Here is a 25,165-nt window from a genome sequence, read left to right as displayed (position 1 = left end):
CTGGCACCTATCAAGCAGCCCCATGTGAGTCATTTTTCACTTCTGAACCTCCTTTCCTTCTTTGAAATCTAGAGAAAATAGAATCTCTCAGGATGGGTTGTTTTTAAAATTTATGATCATATATATGTAATATACACACATTTACCCTAGAAGCAATGATTCAGTGGTAGCTAATTCAGTGCAGTGGGACTTTATGAAACAGCTACCACAATAATCAAATGTATTTGTATGATCCCACTTGTATAAGAATATTTAAATTACATATTATTTTATAGCTAAAAGGTCCAGTAAAATGTAAGGCCGTTTTGTGAGCCACAATTATGCTTATATACCACTTGGGAAATACTTACTAAAAATTAAATATCAAAACACTTGCTCTCATTCAGTTATTGGAGCTCTTTGACAAAGTAAATATGAATACAAACAATTTTGTAAATGATTATGTGTGAATTGATCTGGACTACTGATCTCATGTAGCCCAAAAAATAAAATACCCAGAAAATACAAAGAATGATTTCTTATTTGCATACATTTAAGAAACTTTGCCATCATCAGTGTTTGCCCCAGTCTTCCATGGCACTGTAATTTGTAGAAGTGATGTTTCAGGATCTGCAGTAAGGAAAACACCTGTAAGCATTCCCCAGTGCCTGCCAGCATCCTTATTCTTCACTGGTCCTGCCACTTCACATCACTCTTTGAACTTCCACGAACTCATACACATACACACACACACACACACACACACACACACACACACACACACGCAGGCACGCTCCCACCACGGAATCAGACTTTGCGCATTCCAGAAGAGGCTACCTAGAAATGGGACGTGACCCTACCACCTTCCAGAGACACTTTGGGATTTGCTGACCTCCGCCCCAATAGGTGAAGAAGAGCTGCTCTGGGGACCCCACCTCCCAGAAGCTGCTCGCCCCCTCCTCCAAGTGCAGGGTCAGGCACGTGAGGACAACTGTCCCAGTCCTGTTCTGAGCCCTCCCAGCAGCAGGCCCCGCAGGACCCTGACTCTAGGCGGGCTCTGACGGGACGCAGGGCTCCCCCCAGCCGGGCACAGGGTTCTGGAGCAAGCTTCTGGAGCCCGCCACGCCCACAGGCTCTGTGACAGGTGACCCTCTACGGAGCAGGTCCTACACTCACGATGGCCGGCGGAGGTCAGCCGGCCCAGGCCTGAGAGGATCAGCAGGACAGGCAGCATTGCGCGTCCTGCCGGCCTTGCCACGGTGATGGCGGTTGGCTGCGGAATGGCGGCCGCTCGCGCGCGGGGTCCTGAACTCCCTACTGGCAGGGCGGGGGTGGGGCGAGGGGGGGCAGTGGGCTTGGGGGGCAGCGCGGGCGACGGGGAGGTTGGGGAGGGGCACGTGGTTTATTCCCACCCCGCCCCTTCTGCTGACCCGCACGCGCAGCCGCAGCCCCGGGAACCTGCCCACTGGGCGCTGGAGGCGAGAGGCAAGCTGGCCTGGTGCCCACGTGGGCTTGGGTTTTATTTTCCAGAACGAGAACATCTGAAACGCATTTAGGGATTACGTAAGGGTCATAAAGTGAAGTTTTCTCCTCTGGAAATGGACCATCTGCTGGTGAAGTGCTTGGCTGTTACCAGTAGTCCACGTCATAGTTTTCCGGCACAACGACTGAATTACTGTAGTGAAGAAAAACAAAATGGAAATTCACAATATGGTTAGTAGAAGACAGTTGTCTGTTTTAACCGTGGCTACTGCGGAGTTCTATTTTAAGCCTCAGGTCACAACACATACGTGCAAAGGAACACAAACACAAAATAATGAAAAATCAATTCTTTTATAGATAAGTTTGTTTCTTAGAAAACTAAGAAGTCCAAATAAAACACTAAACAAATGTAAATATATGTTTATTATTTTAGTATTGATTTACAACTTAAGCATGAGGCAAAAGAATTGCAGCTACGAAATGAGCAAAAAACGAAATACATTTATTCAGTTTTACACACCTTTGTTCCTTAGAAAAACCTATGTTTAGGAGACTAAGTGAATGTCTAAATGCAATTTTTTCCCCCAATCAATATGGAGTTCACACGTTGAAAGGCAATAGAGTTAATCTGGAAAGAACTTCCATGTCATGTTTTAATATACAGGTTGGTGACTTGCCTAATTTCAGTTTCTTCTTCAAAATTTATTTTCCATTGTAGTAAAATACAACTAACATAAAAATTTACCATCTTAACCATATTTAAAGTGTATATATAGTTTATTGCTACAAAGCATATTCACATTGTTGTGCAAATGTTACCACCAGCAATCACCAGAACTCTGTATCTTGCAAAACGGGAACTCTATATCCATTAAACAAGTCCCTATTCCCACCCCCCCCAAACCCTGACAATGACAATTCTCATTTCTGTCTCTAGGAGTTTGACCTCTCCAGCTACCTCACATAAGTGGCCTCATACAGTATTTTTCTTTCGTGACTGGCTTATTTTATTCAGCATAATGGCTTCATTATGCTCCTGTTGTAGCATATTACAGAGGTTCTTTCCTTTTAAAAGCTGAATAATATTCCATTGTGCGTGCATACCACATTTTGTGTATCTGTTTATCTGTCATGGACACTTGGGTTGCTTCCACCTTTTTGCTGCTGTGAATAATGCTGCAATGAAATTGGCATACAGATATCTCTTCTGGATCCCACTCTCAATTATTTGGATATCTACTCAGCATATCAACAGAATAAAAAGCAACCCCCAAAATGGGAGAAAATATTTGGAAATCATATATCTGATAGGGGATTAATATCTAGACTATACAGAGAACTCCTGAGATTCAACAACAAAAACAACCACCTGATTAAGAAATGGCCAAAGGACTTGAATAGACATTTCTTCAGGTAAGATACGGAAATGGCCTATAAGCACATGAAAAGATGCTCAAATCTCTAATCATCAGGGAAATGCAAATAAAACCCACAAAGAACTACACTCTCACATCCCTCAGGATGGCTACTATCAAAAATGAGGAGATAAGTGTTAGCGAGGATATGAAGAAATCAGACCACTTGTACATTATTGGTGAGGATGTAAAATGGCACAGCCTCTGTAAAAGTTCTTAAAGTAGAATTACCTAATTTCATTTTCATAAGAGCTTTTTTTACAAGACATTCTTAAATTTTCCTTTCATGAAACTTGTGCTTTTATACCTTAAAATCAATACCTGTAGACAAATTCAAATACTGATTGCTTTTCCTGTTTGTAAACATAAACACAAAAATAAAGATGGTTTTTTAAAAAGTTTAATTCCCATACTTCTTTCTAAATATTTGTTTCAGTAGCAATTAATATAATATGTAATTCTAAAATAGACATGTCTATTTATTTTACTAAAATATTTACTTCTTAACCATGTGGTTTTGGGGGGATTGATATAAGTATATAAAATACTCGAAGGGGCGCCTGGGTGGCTCAGTCGTTTAAGCACCCAACTCTTGATTTTGACTCAAGTCACGATCTCACAGTTAGTGAGTTTGAGGCCTGCGTCCAGCTCTGTGCTGAGTGTGGAGCTTGCCTGGAATTCTCTCTTTCTCTCTCTCTCTGCCCCTTGCCTGTTTGTGCTCTCTCTCAAAATAAATAAGACATTAAAAAAATACTTGAATATTTATAAATAATAATGCTTATGTAGTAAGTTTATTAATTAACAATTATTATTGATATAATTATGTTATTATATTGATAATATAATAATTACTAATAATGTAATTACTAATTGTGAATATTTAGATATATAAATATAAATATTTGAATATATAGTATAAGCCAAGCAGTATGCCTGTGTTATCAAAATACAAAGAATATCATCCATGTATCCAAACAGGTCAAAGACTAACAGGAAACCAGATATGCATAAGAAATTCATTGTTAGCATAATATACAATGTTCTCCTGGAATGTTGCTAGTTTGTTTTCTCCACATATATTAAATGTAGCTACAGAAAGGATGTCATATCTGAGATTTGAACCATAATTGGATGAGTGAATGACTTGTATTGAGCCAGTAAATGTTCTCCTAAGAATAATATTAAATAATCCAAAAACTTTAAGTGTGGATGAATGATATTTTGTTTCAGAAAAGTAACTTATAATAGTCCTGGAGATGGTGAGATAGAAATGATGAGGACTGGAGACAGCAAATCCAGTTAGAAGTGTTTTCCATAGTTTAGGCCAGAAATGTCAACATCCTCACAGCTAAACCCTGAGGGGGAAAAATATAAATATGAGAGGTATTTTGGAAACATAATTAAAAATAGTTGGGGCGCCTGGGTGGCTCAGTCTGTTGAGCGTCCGACTTCAGCTCAGGTCATGATCTCATGGTCTGTGAGTTCAAGACCAGAATCAGGCTCTGTGCTGACAGCTCGGAGCCTGGAGCCTGCCTCAGGTTCTGTGTCTCCCTCTCTCTCTGCCCCTCCCCTGCTCATGCTCTGTCTCAAAAATAAATAAAAATATTAAAAAAAAATAAAAATTAAAATTAAAAATAGTATCTCTGTCAACCCACTAAAAATCCTCTTCACAAATGTAGAAAGGAATAAAACAATTTTATTATTAAGTGTTAGACCTGACTGTGTTGGGCTAAAGGGATTGTAAAGATAGAACGAAATCTCACCCTTTTATATAACCAGGCAGATGTAGTCCATGTCACACATGTTAACTGTCTTTATCCAAAATACAAATAAAACTTTCAGTTTCTTTAGGATAACCAGGAAGTTGCAGCTTGGAACTAGACATCAAGGTTAAACTCCCAAGGAGCCAGGAAGATAGGAAGCTATCTTCCTTAATGTTTATGTTTGTAATAGACAGATGCCTACAAAATCCTTAAGGAAAATATTCCTGGAGTGTAAAGCTGACAAATTTTATTTAGTTTTCAAAAAGAATTACATATGTCCCAAAGAGACAGAGAAAGGATGTACAATTCCACATTTTCTAAAGGAAATAATCTAAGAAAAGGGTGTGTGTGGGTGGGGGAGGTACTTCCTTTCATGTGTGGTGCCAGGGAAAATTGATGTTTTGTTTCATAAATTTGTATTTACCTTTATAATATATAGGGAGCCAAATAGGTGCACTAATTTGCTATAAAGCTTGTTAAATTGTTAAAGTCACTAGGCAACTGAGATGATAGTGCCACAAATTTTAGGAGAGGCAGATTTGTACAGTAGTTGGGAGATAATCAGTTGGGTTGAAGATTTGTTGAATTTGAGGTCTTTGTGGATGAACAAGGGGATTTTCCATAGTTTAGGCCAGAAATGGCAAGTCCTTATAGCTAAACTAAGGACCTAGATGAGTCTGCATCCTTATAATTTGAGTTGAACATCTAAAAAGGCAATTTGAAGGAAAGAGAGTGAATCAGTCAATCTAAGAAACATATAGAGAAAAAGTGGATGTCCAAAAGCAATTTGTGGACCATACAGATAATTTCAGTGACTAAGGGAACAGAAAGAAAGAAAATGAAACTGATAAAGAATGAAAAGTACAGCAAGTTAGGAATTAGAAGAAGTTAACATTATGGTGATTTTGTTAAATGGTTTTCTTGAATCTGTTGAGCTGATCTTTTAAATATCCAGTCTACTATGGTAAATTATTGATTGAACCTTGTGTTCCCTGGATAAATCACATTTGGTCATGATATGTTATTTTTTTTTTTTTTAGTTTATTTATTTATTTTGAGAAAGAAAGCGTGAGCAGGGGAGGGGGAGAGAGAGAGAGAGAGAGGAGAGAGAGAGAGAGAGAGAGAGAGAATATTAATCCCAAGGAGGCTCCTCACTGCCAGCACAGAGCTCCACAGGGAGCTCAAACTCAGGAAGCATGAGATCATGACCTAAGCTGAAACCAAGAGTTGGATGCATAAGCAACTGCGCTACCCAGGTGCCCTGTTATTCTTTTTTATATAACATTGGATTCAGTTTGAGGGATACAAATTGATGTGTATTTTTCTTGTGTTATTTATTTGTCCCTTGTATCAAGGTAATAGTATCTTCTTAGAAGGAGTCTGGAAGTGTGCTAAAATATGTGGGAGATTTTGTATAACATTGGTATTATTTATTCTTTTAATGTTTGGCATAATTTACCAGTGGAGCTATCTGGGTTGGAGACTATAGATTTTCAACTGCAAATTCAGTTTATTTATGGATAGAAGCCCATTCAGGTTCTCCATTTCTTACATTTGTTTGTCTTGTTTTGATATTTAGATTTTCTTTCAACTTAAAAAAATATTTTTAATGTTTTATTATTTGTTTTTGAGAGGCGGGGAGGGGCAAAGAGAGAGGAAGACACAGAATCCAAAGAAACCACAGGATCCAAATTCCAGTTAGTTAACTATAGTGCAATGTCAGTTTCAGGTGTAGAAATCAGTGGTTCATCACTTACATACAGCACCCAATGCTCATCCCAACAAGTGCCCTCCTTAATGCTTATAACCTATTTAAGCCATCCCCCTGCCCGCCTCCCCTCCAGCAACACTCAATTTGTTCTCTAAAGTTAAGAGTCCTTTTTATGGTTTGCTTCTCTTCCCGTTCCCCCCACCCCCCTCCCCACTCTGTCTCCTACCATGTTGATCTGTTTTGTTTCTTTTGTTCCTGGAGAAGAAATGACACCTCTCCCAGTTGCTCTCCAAGAAGGGGGAACTGTGTCTCTCTGTGTGTCCAAGGGGATCCTCAGATTTTGCCTTCTGTTCCCGGGCCATATGCTCTCCTTCTTCATAGGATCACTGCAGCACTTTCAAGCCTCCATACAAGTCATGCCAGGACCTCTAAAATTCCAGCCATTGAGTCTTGCTGAATTTAAAAACTCAGGACTATCAGCCCCACTCCTTTTCCCAGGCAATGGCTTTGGGGAATTGTTTTCTTTGTATGATTCCCTGTGTTTTCCTATTTCTCTTTCTCTTGCCTCTCTTCATGACCAGTGCTCCCTCCCCTTAGCAGCAACCACATTTCTCCCACAAATCATGTCTCCACACCTCCTACCTTCCATGATGTGTTTGGCCTCTTCTCTCCATCTAGTTGTGAAGTCTGTTCTGTCAGTCCTCAGATGGATTTCTTGGGTGTTCAGAATTATTTGATATTTATCTAGCTGTGTTTGAGGGAGAAGGCAAGCCTAGGGTCCTACTAGGACTCCACCATCTTAATTCCTCCCCATTTCTTTTTGAATAAGCTTCGATAGTTCAGTCTTTCAGGAATTTGTCCATTTCATTTAGGTTGTCAGACTGTTTAGTATTAACACTTTTATAATATTTCCTCAGTATTTTTTCATTGTCTATAGCATCAGTAAGGGGGGTCTTCTCTCATTCTAGACACTGGTATTGTTGTTGTCTACTGTCTCTTTATTCTTACCAGTGTGGCTACATAGTTAGTACTTTTCCAAAAAGATCTTTCCCAAAACATAGTTTTTTGTTTCACTGGTTTCATTGTTTTCCTGTTTTCTATTTTGTTACTGCTGTTTTCTAAATTTCATAATTTCATTTCCCTTTTATATGAGGTTGAATTTGTTCCTCTTTGTATACTTTCTTTGTGCGGAAGCTAATGTAGTTGATTTAAAATTTCTTACCTTTCTGATATAAATTATTAATAATATAACTTTTCCCCAAAGTACTGCTATCTATCTATCTATCTATCTGACAAATTTTATCATGTATTTTTATTTTCAATTAGTGTTCAAATATGTTCTAATTTTTCTGTTTATTTTTTTCTTTGATCAGTGAATTACTGAAAAATATGTGGCATACTTTCCAAAACATTTTTGTATAATTCTATTTGTTCAGAGTACATATTTCACATGATCTGAATCTGTTTGAATTTGTTACTTTTTCAAGGCACACTTTAGGGCTAACTTGTTAAATGTTTCAGGTGCATTTGAAACAAATGCGATTTCTGGGGCGCCTGGGTGGCTCAGTCGGTTAAGCGTCTGACTTCGGCTCAGGTCACGATCTCACTGTCCGTGAGTTCCAGCCCTGCGTCGGGCTCTGGGCTGACTGCTCAGAGCCTGGAGCCTGTTTCAGATTCTGTGTCTCCCTCTCTCTCTGACCCTCCCCCGTTCATGCTTTGTCTCTCTCTGTCTCAAAAATAAATAAACGTTAAAGAAACAAATGCGATTTCTGCTGCTGTAGTGAGGTCTTCTAAAAGGTCATGCTGCTAATTAGTGTTTTTCAATTCTTTTATATTCTTACTGTTTTTCAGTCTGCTTATATTGAGAGAGAGAGAGAGAGAGAGAGAGAGATGTTGAAACTTCGAATTATATTTGTGACTTTTTCTCTTATGCAGCTCATAATAGAGTTTCAAATATATAAAACAAAGTCTGTTAGAACTGAAGGAATTATATGTGCTCTTAAAGACTATTCTTTTATTATGATTATAATGATCAAGTTATACTCTTGTTATAATATTTCTTCTTCAATGTTGGCTGACATAAATATAGCCTCTTTAGCTTCCTTTTGGTTGGTGTTAGCATGGTAGATATTTTACTTGTAACACATTTGTTTCTTTAGATTGAATGTGGATTTCTTGCTGAGAGCATATATTTATCTTGATTCTTATCCAATTTTACATTTTCTGTTATTTAAAACATTTTTTTACTTTATTTATTTATTTTTGAGAGAGAGAGAGAAATAGCACAAGCAGGGGAGGGGCAGACAGAAGGACAGACAGAATCCCAAGCAGGCTCTGCACCATCAGCACCTAGCCCAATGTGGGGCTTGAACTCACAGTGAGAGTGAACAGTGAGATCATGACCTGAGCCAAGATCGAATTGGACCAAGCTTAACCACTGTGCCACCCAGGTGCCCCACATTTTCTGTTTTTTAGGGTTTTTTTAATTGGTGTATTTAGACTAAAAGTAGTTAGATGAAATTAGTATTAGTATTTAGACTAAATTTATTTAGATAAAATTTATTGACTCTGTATGGTTGAGTTTCAATATAACACCTCGCTATATATTATTGTTGTCATTCTTTTTATCCTCTTTTCTAGATTCTTGGGAATCATTTAATAGGCTTTTGGGGGGGCAAATGTTAATTTTGCTTAATTTTTTGAAATACTTATAGATTTATAGGAAGTTTAAAATTTTTTACTGGGAGATTTAATGTGTGTATACACAAGGATAAAAAGGTATCCTTCACTTGGTTTCTCCTGATGGTAAAATCTTGCATGATTATATTACATTATCAAAGCCAGGAAATCGACATTGGTATATTCCAGAGAGTTAATTTAGATTTTATCATTTTTTACATGCAATGACTTGTGTTTATATGTGTATTAATGTATTCTATCTTATTACATGTATAAATTAGTGTGTCCAACACCAACATCAACATATAGAATTGTTCCATCACCACAAAAAGCCATACAATCCCTACTTGGTACACCTACCTGCCTTACTCCCAATTCCTAATCCCTGGCAACCACTAATCTGGTCTCCATTACTATAACTGTAATGCAAGTACTTTATATAAATGGTATTGTATGGTAGCTCTTGAACTTTGTTTTTTTCTCTCATGTAATTCCCTTAGATCCATCAAAATTGCGTTATGTATTAATAATTAATTTCTTGCTATTCCTGAGTAGCTTCCGCAGTATGAATATTCCACAGTTTGTTAAACCAGTCATCCATCAAAAGATCAATTGGATAATTTTTATCCAATTTTATCAATTGGATAACTAAATATTATAACATTGCTATGGATGTTCATGTACAGTATTTTTGCATAAATGTAAAAGTCCTCTCTAGGGTAAATACCCAAGAGTGAAATTATTGGGTTGTATGATAAGGCTGACAAATTGTAGTCATAGTAGCTATGTGGTTTTGCATTTCCTCCAGCAATGTACAAGTGATCCAATTTTCTGTATCCTCATCAGTATTTACTATATTAATATTTTTTATCTTAATCAATCTATTGGGGGAAGTGTGATATTATCTCATTGTTGTTTTAATAATTACCCAAGTAACTAATCATGTTAAGTATAACTTAATATGCTTGCTTGCCATCTGTACATACTCTTTAGTCCATTCTTTGCTCACATCTTTGTCTTTTTCTAACCCCACATTTTTTCAACTGTTGGTGAACTTTTAAAATATAGATATAAAGTCTTTGTGGGATATATGGTTTGCAAATACATTCTATCAGACTGAAGCCTGTATTTTTACCTTTTAACAGGATATTTTTCAGATCAAATATATTTAATTTGTATCACATACAAATTTTTCTTATGGATCATGATTTGTTCTCATATGAAAGAATTTTTGATCTTGTCCTACATCTGTAGAGTTTTTTATGTATTCATTAGAAAGTTGAATAATTTAACTTATTAAATTTATGTCTAAGATCCAATTTTTGACCTTCTATTTTTAAGTAGTTTCATATTCATAGCAAGTTGCAAAGACATGTACAGAAAGCTTTCATGTACCCCTTACTCAGCCTTTCCCATGATAACATTTTGGCTAACTATAGTATAATATGAAAAGGCAATTTACATTAACACAACCTACAGAGATTGCTCAGATTGCACAATTTAGACATGCATGCATATGTGTGTATGTTTATGTCCAGGTAGTTCTATGCAACTTGATCACATGCGTAGTTTCATGTAATTATAACCACATCAAGATACAGAACTGTACCATCAACAAAAGCTTTTGTTGCTACTCTTTAATGGACATACCCACTCTCTCCGTTATCCCTATCTCTTGGCAACTACTAATCTATCCTCAAAAACTGTCATTTTTAATATGACAAGAATTTTATATAATTGGAATCATAGGGTATCCAACCTTTTGAAAAGGGCTTTGTTTCACTTAGCATAATTCCCTTTAGTGTTCTCAAAATTGTTTCTATTAATACTTTGTTTTCTTTTATTACTGTATAGTGTGTGGTGGTATGGGTTTACCACAGGTTGTATAATGATTTATTCATTGAATGACCTTAATTTCCAGATTTGGGGTATTCTGTATTATGGTGTTATGAACATTTGTGTTCAAGTTTGTGTGAGAGAATGATTTTCATTTCTCAGAGATAAATCTTCAAGAGTGAAATTGTTGGATTGGTAGCTCTCTCAAGGTAAGTGATTTATTGGGAACAGAAAGTGAAGAAGTCCAACCCTAAGGACACTGTCATACACTATGGAGATTATATTGGTAAACAATTAATATAAGGCTGGAAGCTATTGAGAACAAGCTAAATTACAGATCATCTAAAATTTTAACAGAGAGAACCAGGAAAAGAGACAGCTAAGAAACGTCCTTTTGGGTTCAGAAAGAAACAAGCCTCAAAGACTACTCTTGCAAAGGCAATTGGATCTAATTGGATCAGACAATAGGGCAATTTGTGCCGTCACTATTAGCCTTTTATGTGATGAAAAATCTTTTGATATTTTTTGAATATATTCCTATGATACATGTTGAGGATAGAAATACACAATACTTTAAGCTACCAATTCTCTAATTACTTTATAAACTCAGTAAGAATCAAGAGAGGATATTCATGTACAAATAAAAAAAAGCATTAGTAAACTATATATACGTGTATATACAACTCCTGTAAAAGATAAAATATAAGCAAATAGGGAAAAGAGGCCAAATGACATGAAAGTAATTTCTGTGTAGAAAAAAATGGTGCAGCCCAGATGAAAATAAAGATTTGCAGCCTCACTAATAAAATTTAAAAAATATATGAGAAACACAATATTAGACACAATTACCATCTCCTATCTCACATACAGAAAGGGAGGAAAACAATAACAGACTCTTAAAGACAGAGAACTGAGTGTTGCTTGAGGCGAGATGGATAGGGGGATGGGCTAAATGGGTGAGGAGCATTAAGGAGGGCAGTTGTGGAGATGAGCACTGGGTGTTATATGTTAAGTGATGAATCACTGGGTTCTACTCCTGAAACCACTACTATAATGGATGTTAACTAACTTGAATTTAAATAAATAAATCAAAAAAGAAAAAAAAAGAAAGCTGGGATGTACAAGAGACTTTAAAACAAAGACTGTAATAGAGACAAAGAAAGGCGTTATATAATGACAAAGGGGTCAATCCAAACAAGATATATGCACCTAAATATAGAATGCAAATATTAACAGATCTACAGGGAGATATAGCGGTACAGTTGTAGTAGGGGACTTAAATTACCCACTGACATCAAGGGAGAGGTCATCCACTAGAAAAACCATTAATTAATTAAAATTTTTGAGAAACCCAAAACTGGATAGTTTTACTGGTGATAAATTCCATCAGAAGAGAAAAAGGACAAAAATAAGAATAGCATGTAGAAATTAATAAGAAATGGTAACTAATTTCTAAGGAATTCTGAAGGGATTTTTTTCACAGGATTTGAAACTACTGAAGAGAAATATTTTGAGGTTCAGGAATAAATGACAGTTTGAACACAGCATCTAAATACTGTAAATATTCATTGGGAAAACAGTTCTAGAACAGCCAAAATTTTGACTTGCTGCAGTATGCTAAAAACAATCTATTGGAAAACAAAATTATAAAAATGCCTTTTACATTAGATTAAAAATAATGCATACTTAGAAATGAATATAACTAATGAATATAAGGAATGAATATAACTTAGGAATATTATATAATGGATTTATTTCAATGGTCAATGAGCAGTACAATTTAAGATCATAAATTATTTGCATAGTCATATTTACCCTTCATATTCTGCATTTTGTCTGTTGCATGATTTTCTCATTTCATTTCGTTTCATGATCATAATGGTGAAAATTATGATAAAGGGAAGAACAATGTAGAAACTCAGAATAAGCCAGTTGTTTTTCTGTGCATTGTAGCCTTCTTCAATAAAAATTATATCTAAAAATGAAATAGAAATCAGTAGATATTCACTGAATATTTAAAAAAACATATTTCTTTCACTTTAATTATTTTGTATGTAATATTTATGTAAATGATTGAAATTTTAATACATTGCAAACTCTTATGGGGAAAATAAAAGGACATTTAAGTTCATAACCCTAAACAGTGATGGAGCTTTTGTCAGATTTCTTGTCTTTTATGCATATTTTTAATTATTATTAACTGTGTACATGTTTTGAGTACTGCTTACTACATTTGGCATATTTATGACATCAGTATTTTTTAAAAAAGTAATACAGTAATAGAATTTAATTTAAAAATTAGGAAGGATAAGTCAGAGAAAGAAAAATATCATACGATTTCACTCGTATCTGGAATTTAGGAAACAAAAGAGATGAACATATGGGAAGATGAAAAAGGAGAGAGAGAGGGAAGTAAACCATGAGAAACTCTTAACAATAGAGAAGAAAGTGAGGGTTGATGGGGGGAGGTGGGTGGAGGATGGACTCAATAGGCTATGGGTACTAAGGAAGGCACTTTTTATGATAAGCCCTGGGTGTAATATGTAACTGATGAATCACTGAGTTCTACTCCTGGAATTAATATTACACTATATATTAACTAACTGGAATTTAAATAAAATTTTTGGGAAAAAAGACTCACCTAGATCATAAATGTTGCAAATAAAAGAATTTTATTATAGCAGTTTTGTGATAGAAAAAGAGAAATAGCATAAAGTTCCATCAACAGGACAAGGGCTAAATTAAGTTACGAGATATCCATACAATGTGATACCGTGTCACTACTAAAAAGAATGAGATAGACTTTGATAAATTCAATGATATAGGGAATGAACAACTCAAGTAGAATATATATTTTAGGATCTCCTTTTTTGTAAAAATAAAAACTAACCGAATGAGTGATTGAGTGATGCATGGGTGAATTGATAGATGGAGAGCTATCTCAAAACATATCCTGCCAGAATCCAAGAGAATCCTCAATATTTTCTAATCAATATTTCTTTCCAAAGTTTACAAGTATCTTGATTTCTTCTATTATTATTTAGTGAATTTTTACTGGAGTATAACATAAAAACAGAAATTGATGCATGCCATGATTATACAGCTCAAATAATTTTCTAAATTAAACACAACCATATAGTCAACACCAAATCCAGGGCTCAGGATATTATGAGTACCTCAGAACACTCAACCTGATTTTTTCCAGTAATTATCCTTCCAAAAGAGAAATACTACATGAATCAATTTTTGACAGATTTTAAACCTTATGTGAATAGAATTATATTGTATGTACTTTTTCTTTTTTTTAATTTTATTTTTAAAAATTTACATCTAAATTAGTTAGCATATAGTGCAACAATGATTTCAGGAGTAGATTCATTAATGCCTCTTACCTATTTAGCCCATCTCCCCTCCCACAACCGCTCCAGTAATCCTCAGTTTGTTCTCCATATTTATGAGTCTTTTCTGCTTTGTCCCCCTCCCTGTTTTTATATTATTTTTATTTCCCTTCCCTTATGTTCATCTATTGTGTCTCTTAAAGTCCTCATATGAGTGAAGTCATATGATTTTTGTCTTTCTCTGACTATTTTCACTTAGCATAATACCCTCCAGTTCCATCCATGTAGTTCAAATATATATATGTATATATATATGTATATGTGTGTGTACATATATATATATATATACCACATTTTCTTTATCCATTCATCCATTGATGGACATTTAGGCTCTTTCCATACTTTGGCTATTGTTGATAGTGCTGCTATAAACATTGGGGTTCATGTGTCCCTTTGACACAGCACATCTCTATCCCATGGATAAAATGCCTAGTAGTGCAATTGCTGAGTCATACGGTAGTTCTATTTTTAGTTTTTTGAGGAACCTCCATGCTGTTTTCCAGAGTGGCTGCACCAGCTTGCATTCCCACCAATAATGCAAAAGAGATCCTCTTTCTCTGCATCCTCGCCAACATCTGGTGTTGCCTGAGTTGTTAATATTAGTCATTCTGACAGGTGTAAGGTGGTATTTCATTGTGGTTTTGATTTGTATTTCCCTGGTGATGAGTGATGTTGAGCATTTTTTCATGTGTCCGTTGGCCATCTGGATGTCTTCTTTGGAGAAGTGTCTATTCATGTCTTTTGCCCATTTCTTCACTGGATTATTTGTTTTTTTGGTGTCGAGTTGGATAAATTCTTTATAGATTTTGGATACTAACCCTTTATCTGATGTCGTTTGCAAATATCGTCTCCCAGTCTGTCAGTTGCCTTTTAGTTTTTATGATTGTTTCCTTCACTGTGCAGAAGCTTTTCATTTTGGTGAGGTCCCAGTAGTTCTTTTTTGCTTTTGTCTCCTGTGCCTCTGGAGATGTGTTGAGTAAGAAGTTGGTGGGGCCAAGATCAAAGAGGTTTTTGCCTGCTTTCTCCTTGAGGATTTTGATGGCTTCCTGTCTTACATTGAGGTCTTTCATCCATTTTGAGTTTATTTTTGTGTATGGGTAAGAAAGTGGTCCAGGTTTATTCTGCATGTCGCTGTCCAGTTTTCCCAGCACCACTTGCTGAAGAGACTGTCTTTATGCCATTGGATATTCTTTCCTGCTTTGTCAAAGATTAGTTGGCCATACGTTTGTGGGTCCATTTCTGGGTTCTCTATTCTGTTCCATTGATCTAAGTGTTCTTGTGCCAGTACCATACTGTCTTGATGATTACAGCTTTGTAGTATAGCTTGAAGCCTGGGATTGTGATGCCTCCTGCTTTGATTTTCTTTTTAGAGATCACTTTGGCTATTCGGGGTCTTTTCTGGTCCCATACAAATTTTAGGATTATTTGTTCTAGCTCTGTGAAGAATGCTGGTGTTACTTTGATAGGGATTGCATTGAATATGTAGATTGCTTTGGGTAGTATCGACATTTTAACAATATTTGTTATTCCTATCCCGGAGCATGGAATCTTTTTCCATTTTGTGTGTGTGTGTGTGTTCTTCAATTTCTTTCATAAGCTTTCTATAGTTTTCAGTGTATAGATTTTTCACCTTTTTGGTTAGATTTATTCCTAAGTATTTTATGGATTTGGTGCAACTGTAAATGGATCCCAGAATGGTGGAAATCCTTAGATAGCAATTAATAAGTGGGGTGAATAAAACAGACATTGATGGGGTTGAAACAAAGGTGTTTTCTTAATGCTTGTTTATTTTTGAGAGAGAAAGAGAAAATGCGAGCAGGGAATGGGAAAAGAGAGAGGGGTAGAGAGAATCCAAAGTGGGATCTGCACTGATGGCACAGACCCCTCCGTGGGACTTGAACTCATGAGCTATGAGATCATGAACTGAGCCAAAGTCTATCACTTAACTGACTGAGCCACCCAGGTGCTCCAAAACAAAGGTTTTAATATCGCACTACCAGAGGTGGGGTAAACAAAAGGGACCTCCTGCTGGTCCCCCAATATTGAAGTTCCTGAACAAGCTCATTATATTTTTCTCAGTTTGGAAAATTTTAAAAAGCATTAAGGTGGAGATTACAATGAGAAACAAGACCATAAATCACTTGTGCTTGTGGTAGTGGTTAAGCAGGTTGATTGAGTTAAAGGTGGACAAAAGGGCCTGAATCCCTCGGCTTGATTTCTCACTAGGGATGTCTCCCAAAGACTTTTTCACAAGAATGGGTAAAATGGTCAGGAAATGAGGGGGAGAAATTTCCAAGACTCCTTGATACAGAAACCCTAGGGAGTGTGGTACCAAAAACACATTGGTGAAGTCTTGATGTGAGCTAAAGTAGATTGGGAGAACATAAAAACATGAGGGCTGATAAGATTATGAAATTGGTATACATAAAAAAGCTTTATGTGAAATGGTTGCATCTCTTTTACCTGATGCTATTATGGAGATGAACATTGTATCTGAGGGGAATGTAACCCATACTTGGTTTTATAAAACAGAAGGGTATAAATCTGCCCTTCAAGCAATATTAACTGAACATGCTAGATAGGAATTAGTGAGATGGTCTGAGCCCAAATATTGGAATGCTGTTAGAGGCAAATTCTCTGTGTAATAGCCCTATGTGGCATCTAGACTAGGGCTTCGTTCTTTCAGGCATCTAATACCATCAAGCTAAGACAGTATCATCTCTGGTTTAGTCCCTTTTGAGCTGTTAATGTAATATTGGATTTCTCTCATTAAATAACCCAATTATTCATTCCTCTATCCTTTACAATTACTCCCCCTTCTTTCCATTTACACACAAATTGTTCCAGCTTTGGAAGGTACATTAAGCTTGCTTACTGTGCTGATCTAGCTTGCAGGCAACAATGCTAGTCTATCTAGAAAGTCCTTTCCCCTCAGTCCACTCTTGTTCACATAGGGTAAAATTAAAAAGGTACAGAACTAGTGGACTATCTTTACCCACAGGCAATATAGCTGCATTTATGGTTAGCCTAAATTTTGCCAGATGGGGTAAAGGTACATTCTTCCCCATCAAGGCCTTTCGGAATTCTGATATAAAGACAACATATAGTTTTGGTTTCTTACTTAGGAATTATGCTTGTTCCTTGCCTTGTATTTGCAGACTTGGATACACTAGAAAAACAGGGAAATCTACCAAGAGGGGGCACTCTTTTTAGTCTCACTCATGTTGAGTGTGAGCATACCCACATGAAGGTGTCTAAGACCTAGTGCCTTTATCTCCCTCCATTTTAGACAATGTTTCCAATTCTTTATCAAACTAGTAGTCTGAGGAGAATATCTGTCTGCCCATAGTTTTGACATTATAGACTGTAAAATGTGTTTCTTGGTCTAAACAAGTGATGGTCAACAATTCAAATTGGTGAAAAAGTTCTGTTTCAGGTTTTGTTTTTGTTATTGTTTCCTAATAGCACTCTGAGCATTTGAATCTACCACCAAGCAAGCAAACCCCAGGCCAGAGTCTATCTCTGTTAGGACCCATGTGTAGCTTCCCAGGGCTACCAGCATCAGTCTCACTTGTCGGATATGATCAGGACCTTCCCACCAGGGAACCTGCCACATATCCATCTGCAGTCTTTGTCTGTTTTGGTGACAGACAGAAGAGCTCTTATTGGCATTTCGTGCCTCAGAGGTTGCAAGAAGAATGTGTCTGAATTCAGTCCATCTTTGCATTGCTGCAATATCCCTATATACCTTTATTTTGTGGACCTAGGTGGCCATCACAAGGAATCACATGGGAATATCTGATTATCAATTCGATCACCTTCTGAATTTGCAAGGGGATTCTGATGAGCATCAACATGTCCTACTTTAAGTCACTCCTCAAATCTCCATAGGGCCATGCCCCCATACAGGCATCCCTTTAATAGGTCAAGTTTCCATTGCCCTTGGACTCTGACCATAAGGCCAGGGATTGGCTACTACTTATGAGTTAGTAGAAACCCCAAACCCAAACATAGAGGTTTTTACCATTGTTCACTTCTTCCACCACTTCAAGAAAAACAATATGCAATTCAGCCCACTAAGGTGATTTGACTTCTGTACATTAATTTTACTTTTTTAATTTTTTTAGAGTTTATCTTGAGAGAGAGAGGAGAAAGAGCACGTGTGTGTAGGCAAGAGGGGAATGGGCAGAGACAAAGGGAGAGAGAAGGAATCCCAAGCAGGCTCCCTGCTGTTAGCACAGAGCCCCACATAGGGCTCAAACTCATGAACCGTGAGATTGTGACCTGAGTTGAAACCAAGAGTCGGACACTTAACTGACTGGGCCACCCAGGCACCCAGTATATATATTAATTTTATATCTTGCAACCTTGCTATAAATGTTAATTAGTTCTAGGAGGGTTTTTTTTTATTATTTTGGATTTTATACATAGACCATCATGTCATCTGAGAACACAAACAGTACTATTTCTTCAAAATTTTTATAATTCCTATTTCCTTTTCTTGTCCTACTGTATTAGCTAGGACTTCCCTTTTTTTAATTTACTTATTTGAATCCAAATTAGTTAATATACAGTGTAGTATTGGTTTCAGGAGTAGAACCAAGTGATCCATCACTTACATATAACAAAATATGCTACAGCTTTTTAGTCTGCAATGTATGGCTCTTGTTTATGCTGTTTTTTATTTAAATTTCTTTAATTTTCTTTGTCTGGGCCATCCTTGTGTCTTCAGTTTTGTTTTCAGCCAAAGCTTGTTTGCTTTGCAAACACTTGTCTTAACTTTCTGCTACTAGATTTTTATGTGCATTAGGGAACTCATTCAAACTTCAGGTCATTTTCAAGCTTAGCTTGTATTTTACCTTCCACCTGTATCTCTTGAATCTCCTCTGTGTTGTACACAGGCTCCATCAGTTGAGGATACACTGATGGACATGTGGGTGTGTTGGGCCTGTTAAATTTATAGTTACTCCCTAGTTTGTTGCTTGTCATAAAAGTTCTGCTATCTCTGTACAGCAAGTCCCCCATGTTATCCTGATAAACTGATTGCCAGTGTAGTTGACAATACTCCAATGAATCAAGTAATCCCTTTCTTCCTCCTACACACTTGGGTGGGAGGAAGCTAATGGTTTTCATATCTTGCTGTGTCCTAGTTAAATTACCATGTTGACAGAGCTGGGACTGAAGAAATAAGAACAGCCTCAGGGAAGGATTACCACAAATTTACACTCTTGTTAATTGAAGTGGATTTCATGAATAAATACTTTTTATTAGCTTTTGGCTGATTTACACAGTACTGAAATGGTTGGTTTGACAGGTTTTGTCCACCTTTTTAGTTGCTTCTGGAGGAGAGAGAGGTTTTGTTGATCTCCTCTCTATACTGTAGGATAATTAAAAGACTAACTCAAGCTATTTATTTATTTATTTTACCAATGGTTTTCAGAAATTTGATTATGATTGTTTTAAGTGTAAATTTCTTTACATTATCCTTATTAAGTTTCATTTAGTTTCTTATATCTGAGTGTAAGCTTTTTTCACCCTGTTACAGAAATTTGGGGTCATAATTTTTCAAATATCTTTTCTGTACATTCTTTCTTTCTAATTTTCATTTGAACCACCCATTACATGCCTGCAGGAATGGTTGATTATCTCACTAACCTACAATGGTGAATCTCATGTGTTTTCCTTAGGTCAAAGATCATAGTTGTATATTATTACCTGATGAAAATATCTCATGTAATTTTATAGTAATCTTTCATGACCAGAAAAATAAATCATTGTGACCACTCCTTTTTGTCATCTTTTTTTCAAGGATTAACAATTATTTTAGAGATTATGTCTCTACTGTTGCATCCAGAATTTATATCCAAATCTCTTATCTCATCACACATAAAAATGTACATATTTTTACCTTTCCAGAAATTACTTTCAATATAAGATAACTGTAAATTAAGGATTATCAGTCCCTGATGTCACTACTTAGTTGGCAATGTTATCAAATTCCCATGGATTCCCATAGATGTTTTCACATGGATTCTTTAACATGTAACCCAAACTCTATTTATACAAAATTAAATACATTATCTTCATGCCGTGTCCATCCTTCAATTATTTTTGCAAAGTAGATATATTATCATTACCCATTCTTCTCCGTGTGCCAAATATAATGACCATATCAATGACCATCATGCCTTATTCATTGTTATTCATAAAAACAGGATAATGCAACACATTATCTTCTCTTTTATTGTTTATTTCAGGTCCTTATAATTAAGGTAATTGTTTTCCAATGAATAGTTTCATTCAGACTCATATTATCAAATCCATATTCCATGGTGTTGCTTGATTGGACTTTCTGAAATGTGGATCTCAATACTATTGCCTTACCAGACATTTAACATGTTTGTATAGGGAATAATGAATGAATGAATGATTGAATCAACAAATATGACACTTGCCTTAATTTATGCAAATAAGAGAAAATATAAAAATTTACTCCATCAGTCAAGGTATGATTTATTATTAGTTCCATTTATATTTTGTCATATGTATTTTCCAAATTTCATTCAGAATGACCACCCTATGCTATAGCTGTTTTTAAGTGTACAAAATTTTTAATAATATAAAATTCAAATCTTTTATGTAGTGTTTATTCTTCCATATTTTAATTTGTTTTGAATTCTTGCTATGGCATTTATTGAAACTTGAATACTATCTTCTAACTTATTTAACTAAGATGTTGAAAACTGAGTATCTGAGAAAATATTACAAATATTGTGTAATACTAGTTTCATTAAAGTCACTATTCAAGATAGCCCTTTTAATTATTCAGGTGATCATGAAAGATTAGACTCAGCATTATATTTTTTATTTAATAAAACAACATCTATTTTTGTTTTAAAAGTTTTATTTCTACTCACCAGATTTCTGAACATTTCCATCATCAATACTTCCCCCTGGTGAACCAATCTGGAATTTACAATATGGAGGCCTATGGCCAGGAAAACAATGACAATTACCCAAATTATTACATATCTGAAACAAACAACAAAATATAAATTTGTTAGTTTTTATATCTTATGTATATATTTAAAAGAATAAAATTATTTTTCCTAAGTTTATTAACTCTGTATGAGAAATAGGTTGGAAAAAATAGTGAAAATTTTGGCAGCATAATGGTCAAGGACAAAATTACTACTTACGACCTTCATATATTGACTTTCTGATAAATACTTTGCCTTCCCCAATCATTTTTATTTTTTTTTTAAATTTTTTTTTTTAACGTTTATTTATTTTTGAGACAGAGAGAGACAGAGCATGAACGGGGGAGGGGCAGAGAGAGAGGGAGACACAGAATCCGAAGCAGGCTCCAGGCTCTGAGCCATCAGCCCAGGGCCCGACGCGGGGCTCGAACTCACGGACAGTGAGATTGTGACCTGAGCTGAAGTTGGACACTTAACCGACTGAGCCACCCAGGTGCCCTGAGACACCAATCATTTTTATTAAATGAGATTCAATATATTATGGCCATCATATTCACAACATTGGGTGACTTTAGAATTTTTCAAAAATATTATATCATTTAGTTATTTTGTAAACATTTGCCGCCACCACTTCCACATTTCCTATTTCTACACTTTAATTTCTATACAAAATATGACAATTAAATTACCAACAATTGACTTGGCCACTTTAATTTCTTATCCTAGTCATCTTTCCAAAATTTTACTTTAATGATAAGCTGTTTGCATTTCATTTTAAGTGAACATATTTTCCAAAATAAAATAAAATAGATGCAAAAATATTAAAAATGAAAAACAAGTAAAACTTTATGATCAACTCACACTTCTAACAGTTTACATCTATGGAGTTTATATGTTATTTGTGCTTTTACACTTAATAGTTTAGTATTTTCATTTTGAAGTAAAACAAGTAAATACAATTTTATAAAATTCAAATACTTAAAATGCATAAAACTAAGAGTTTTCACCCACTAATTAAGTTCCATTCACCACTGCTAAGAATTTTCTGCATTTCCTTCCTATTCCTGTCTATTTCTTCTTTCAGTTTTGTTAATATTTCATTTATATATTCAAAAGTTTGGACTTTGGATGCATTTCTATTACAATTTTTGTAACTTTTTGATGACTTGACTCTTTTATCATTATATAATAACTTGTCTTTTTTGACAATCTTTTACTTAAGGCATATTTTCTCTGATAGAAGTGTAGCCACACTACTGTCTTTTGATTACCATCTGCATGGAAAATCTCTTTCCATTCCTTAATATTCAACCTATGTGTGTCCTTAAAAGTAAAGTAAATCACTGTATACTTCCTAGTATATCATTTGATGTTGTTTTTTAATAAAAATTCAATAAACTTATATTTAAAGTAATTATGGGTTAGTAAGAATTTACTATTGCCTTTGTGCCCCTTGTTTACTGGTGGTTCCTTTGTTCTGTTTTCCTTCTCTTGCTGTGCTCCTTTGTAACTTGATTTTTTTAAAAATACTTTTATGCTTTGATTACTTTGTCTTTATCTTTTGTGTGTCTACTACAATTTTTTATATGTGAGTTTGATGAAGCTTACATAAAATATTTTATAGATATAATAGTTTATTTTAAGCTGATAACAACCAAAATATGACCTTATACAAATAATTCTACACTTTAATTTCTCCTTCCCCCACATTTTGTATAATTGATGTCACAACCTCCATCATTTTATGTGATGTATTAACACATTTTTGTATCTAGTTAATTTCAAAACTTTTGTCTGTTAACTTTTATTTTTTATTTTTTTAAATGCTCGTTTATTTATCTTTGAGAGAGAGAGGGCACAAACGGGGGTTGGGGTAGAAAAAGAGGGAGACAGGGAATCCAAAGCAGGCCCCAGGCTTCCAACTGTGAGTTCCTAGCCTGACCTGGGTCTCAGACTCACAAACTGTGAGATCATGACCTAAGCTGAAGTCAAACACTTAGCCGACTGAGCCACCCAGGTACCCCTTAACTTTTATACCAGAGTTTAAAGTGATTTACATGCTAACATTACAATATTAGAGTATTCTGAATTTGAATATATTTTAATTTTTACAGTGACTTTTATACTTTTACACTTTTTCATGTTGTTAGTGTCCTTTTTGTCAACTTGAAGAACTCCTTTTTGCATTTCAGAAAAAGAGAATATATGAAGAAATAACTACTGAAAACTTCCCAAATTCAATGAAAAATGTGAATATATCCAGAAGCTCACAAACTTCAAATAAAATGAACTCAGAGACTCACACTGGTACATATCATAATCAAACTTAAAAGCCAAAGGCAAAGAGAGAATTTTGAAAGCAGGAAAGGAAGTAAGTTGTCACGTACAAGAGATCTTAAGACTATCAGCAGCTTTCTCATGAGAAATTTGGAAACCAGCAGGCAGATGGCAGATATATTTAGAGTGGTAATAGAAAAACAACAACAAAAAACCTGTCAACCAAGAATCTTATATTTAGCAAAACTGTCCTCTAAAAGTAAGGGAGAATTTAAATAATTCCCAGATAAATACTAAGGAATTCATTATTACTAGAGCAGCCCTGCAAGAAATGGTCAAAGAAGTATGGCAGGGTAATTTGAAAGGCCAGTATATTACAATTTAAAGCTATGTGAAGAAATAAAGATCTCAAAAAAGGTATATACACGTGAATTTTTAAAAGCTAAAATTGTAAAAATTGTAACTCTACTTTTGGTTTTACATGATAAGGAACTAATAGATAAAAAAAAAACAATTATTAGTCTAGAAGCTAGTGTTATTATAATCTTGGATTGTAGCTTCACATTTTGTTTCTACACAATTTAAGAGACTAATGAGCTTAAAATAATTATTAGTTTATGTTTTGGGATCCAAAGTAAAATGATTTAATTTGTGACATCAACAAATAATAGGGGTCACAACAGTACAATAAAGAAGCAAAGTTTTTGTATGTTCTTAAAGTTAAACTGGTATAAATTCAAATGAGAGTGTTATAACTTTAGTACATTAAATGTATCCCCAATGCAGTTTCACAAAAAAACTGCTATCAAATATACATGAAAGGAAAAGAGGATGGAATTTAAACATTTCAATACAAAAAAATCAAGTGAACACAAAAGAATATAGTAATATAAATAAAAAGCTATTTTTTATTTATAATTTATTTATTTAAATTTATAATTTATTTGAAAGGTGTATCAAAAATAAACAGCAAAGTAACAAAGTCACTGTTTATCCATCATTACTTTAACTGTAAATAAATTAAACTTTAAATAAAAAGACATAAATTGGCAAAACAGATTTAAAAAAAAACACATGATTTAACTATATGCTGTTTATAAGAGACTTAATGTAGATCCAAAGACAAATAAATTGAAAGTGAAAGGATGGAAAAGATATTTCATGCAAAAGTAACTGAAAGAGAACAGAGGTCATTATACTAATATCAGACACAATAGACTTTAAAAAGTTTAGAAAAAGACAAAGAATGATATGATATGTTAAAAAAGATTCAATACAGCAAAAAGATATAGCAATTATAAATATTTATACACTTAGTAACAGACCTTCAAAATATATTAGGCAAAAACTGATAGAATGTAAAGGAGAAATAAGCAGTTCTACAAGAGTTGACATTATGATTCCATAATGGGACTCAACATTGACAACCAAGGCTGCAAATTGGACTTTAAACAGTGGCAGTAACTAGATCACCCTTGGTAAATGGGATTCCACCTTGTTTAACCCATGCATAATCTCCATAGCTGCTTGTCCATAGCTGCCACAATAACTAGTTTGTTTATGTGAATGTGTCAGCATTTGGGTGGGCAATGATGGAGACTGGCAAATGTTAACCAGTCAAATAATTTTGTCTGTTTTTACTTTT

At 35.0% G+C, this 25,165-nt stretch overlaps 1 protein-coding gene across 3 annotated transcripts in view; it reads right to left on the bottom strand.

Annotated features, from left to right (window-relative positions):
* Positions 1-502: 502 nt before the first annotated feature.
* The window catches only part of LOC122217596 (disintegrin and metalloproteinase domain-containing protein 18-like), a 144,115-nt gene continuing 119,452 nt past the window's right edge, over positions 503-25,165 (bottom strand). For 2 of the 3 annotated variants that reach the window (XM_042934770.1, XM_042934771.1), the window contains 4 exons: positions 21,181-21,295; positions 12,681-12,840; positions 1,410-1,654; positions 503-609 (listed from right to left, as the gene is read on the bottom strand). In XM_042934770.1, the coding sequence (XP_042790704.1) occupies positions 1,609-1,654; positions 12,681-12,840; positions 21,181-21,295 (321 nt within the window). In that variant the 3' untranslated portion in view covers positions 503-609; positions 1,410-1,608. Of the gene's footprint in view, positions 610-1,409; positions 1,655-12,680; positions 12,841-21,180; positions 21,296-25,165 lie in introns of those variants that run through there. The other variant, XM_042934772.1, reaches the window with a different exon arrangement.

Source organism: Panthera leo, chromosome B1 (assembly GCF_018350215.1).
Source record: "Panthera leo isolate Ple1 chromosome B1, P.leo_Ple1_pat1.1, whole genome shotgun sequence".
NCBI lineage: Eukaryota > Metazoa > Chordata > Mammalia > Carnivora > Felidae > Panthera > Panthera leo.
Note: the sequence above shows the minus strand (reverse complement) of the source record. Positions and strands in the feature narration are given on the sequence as shown.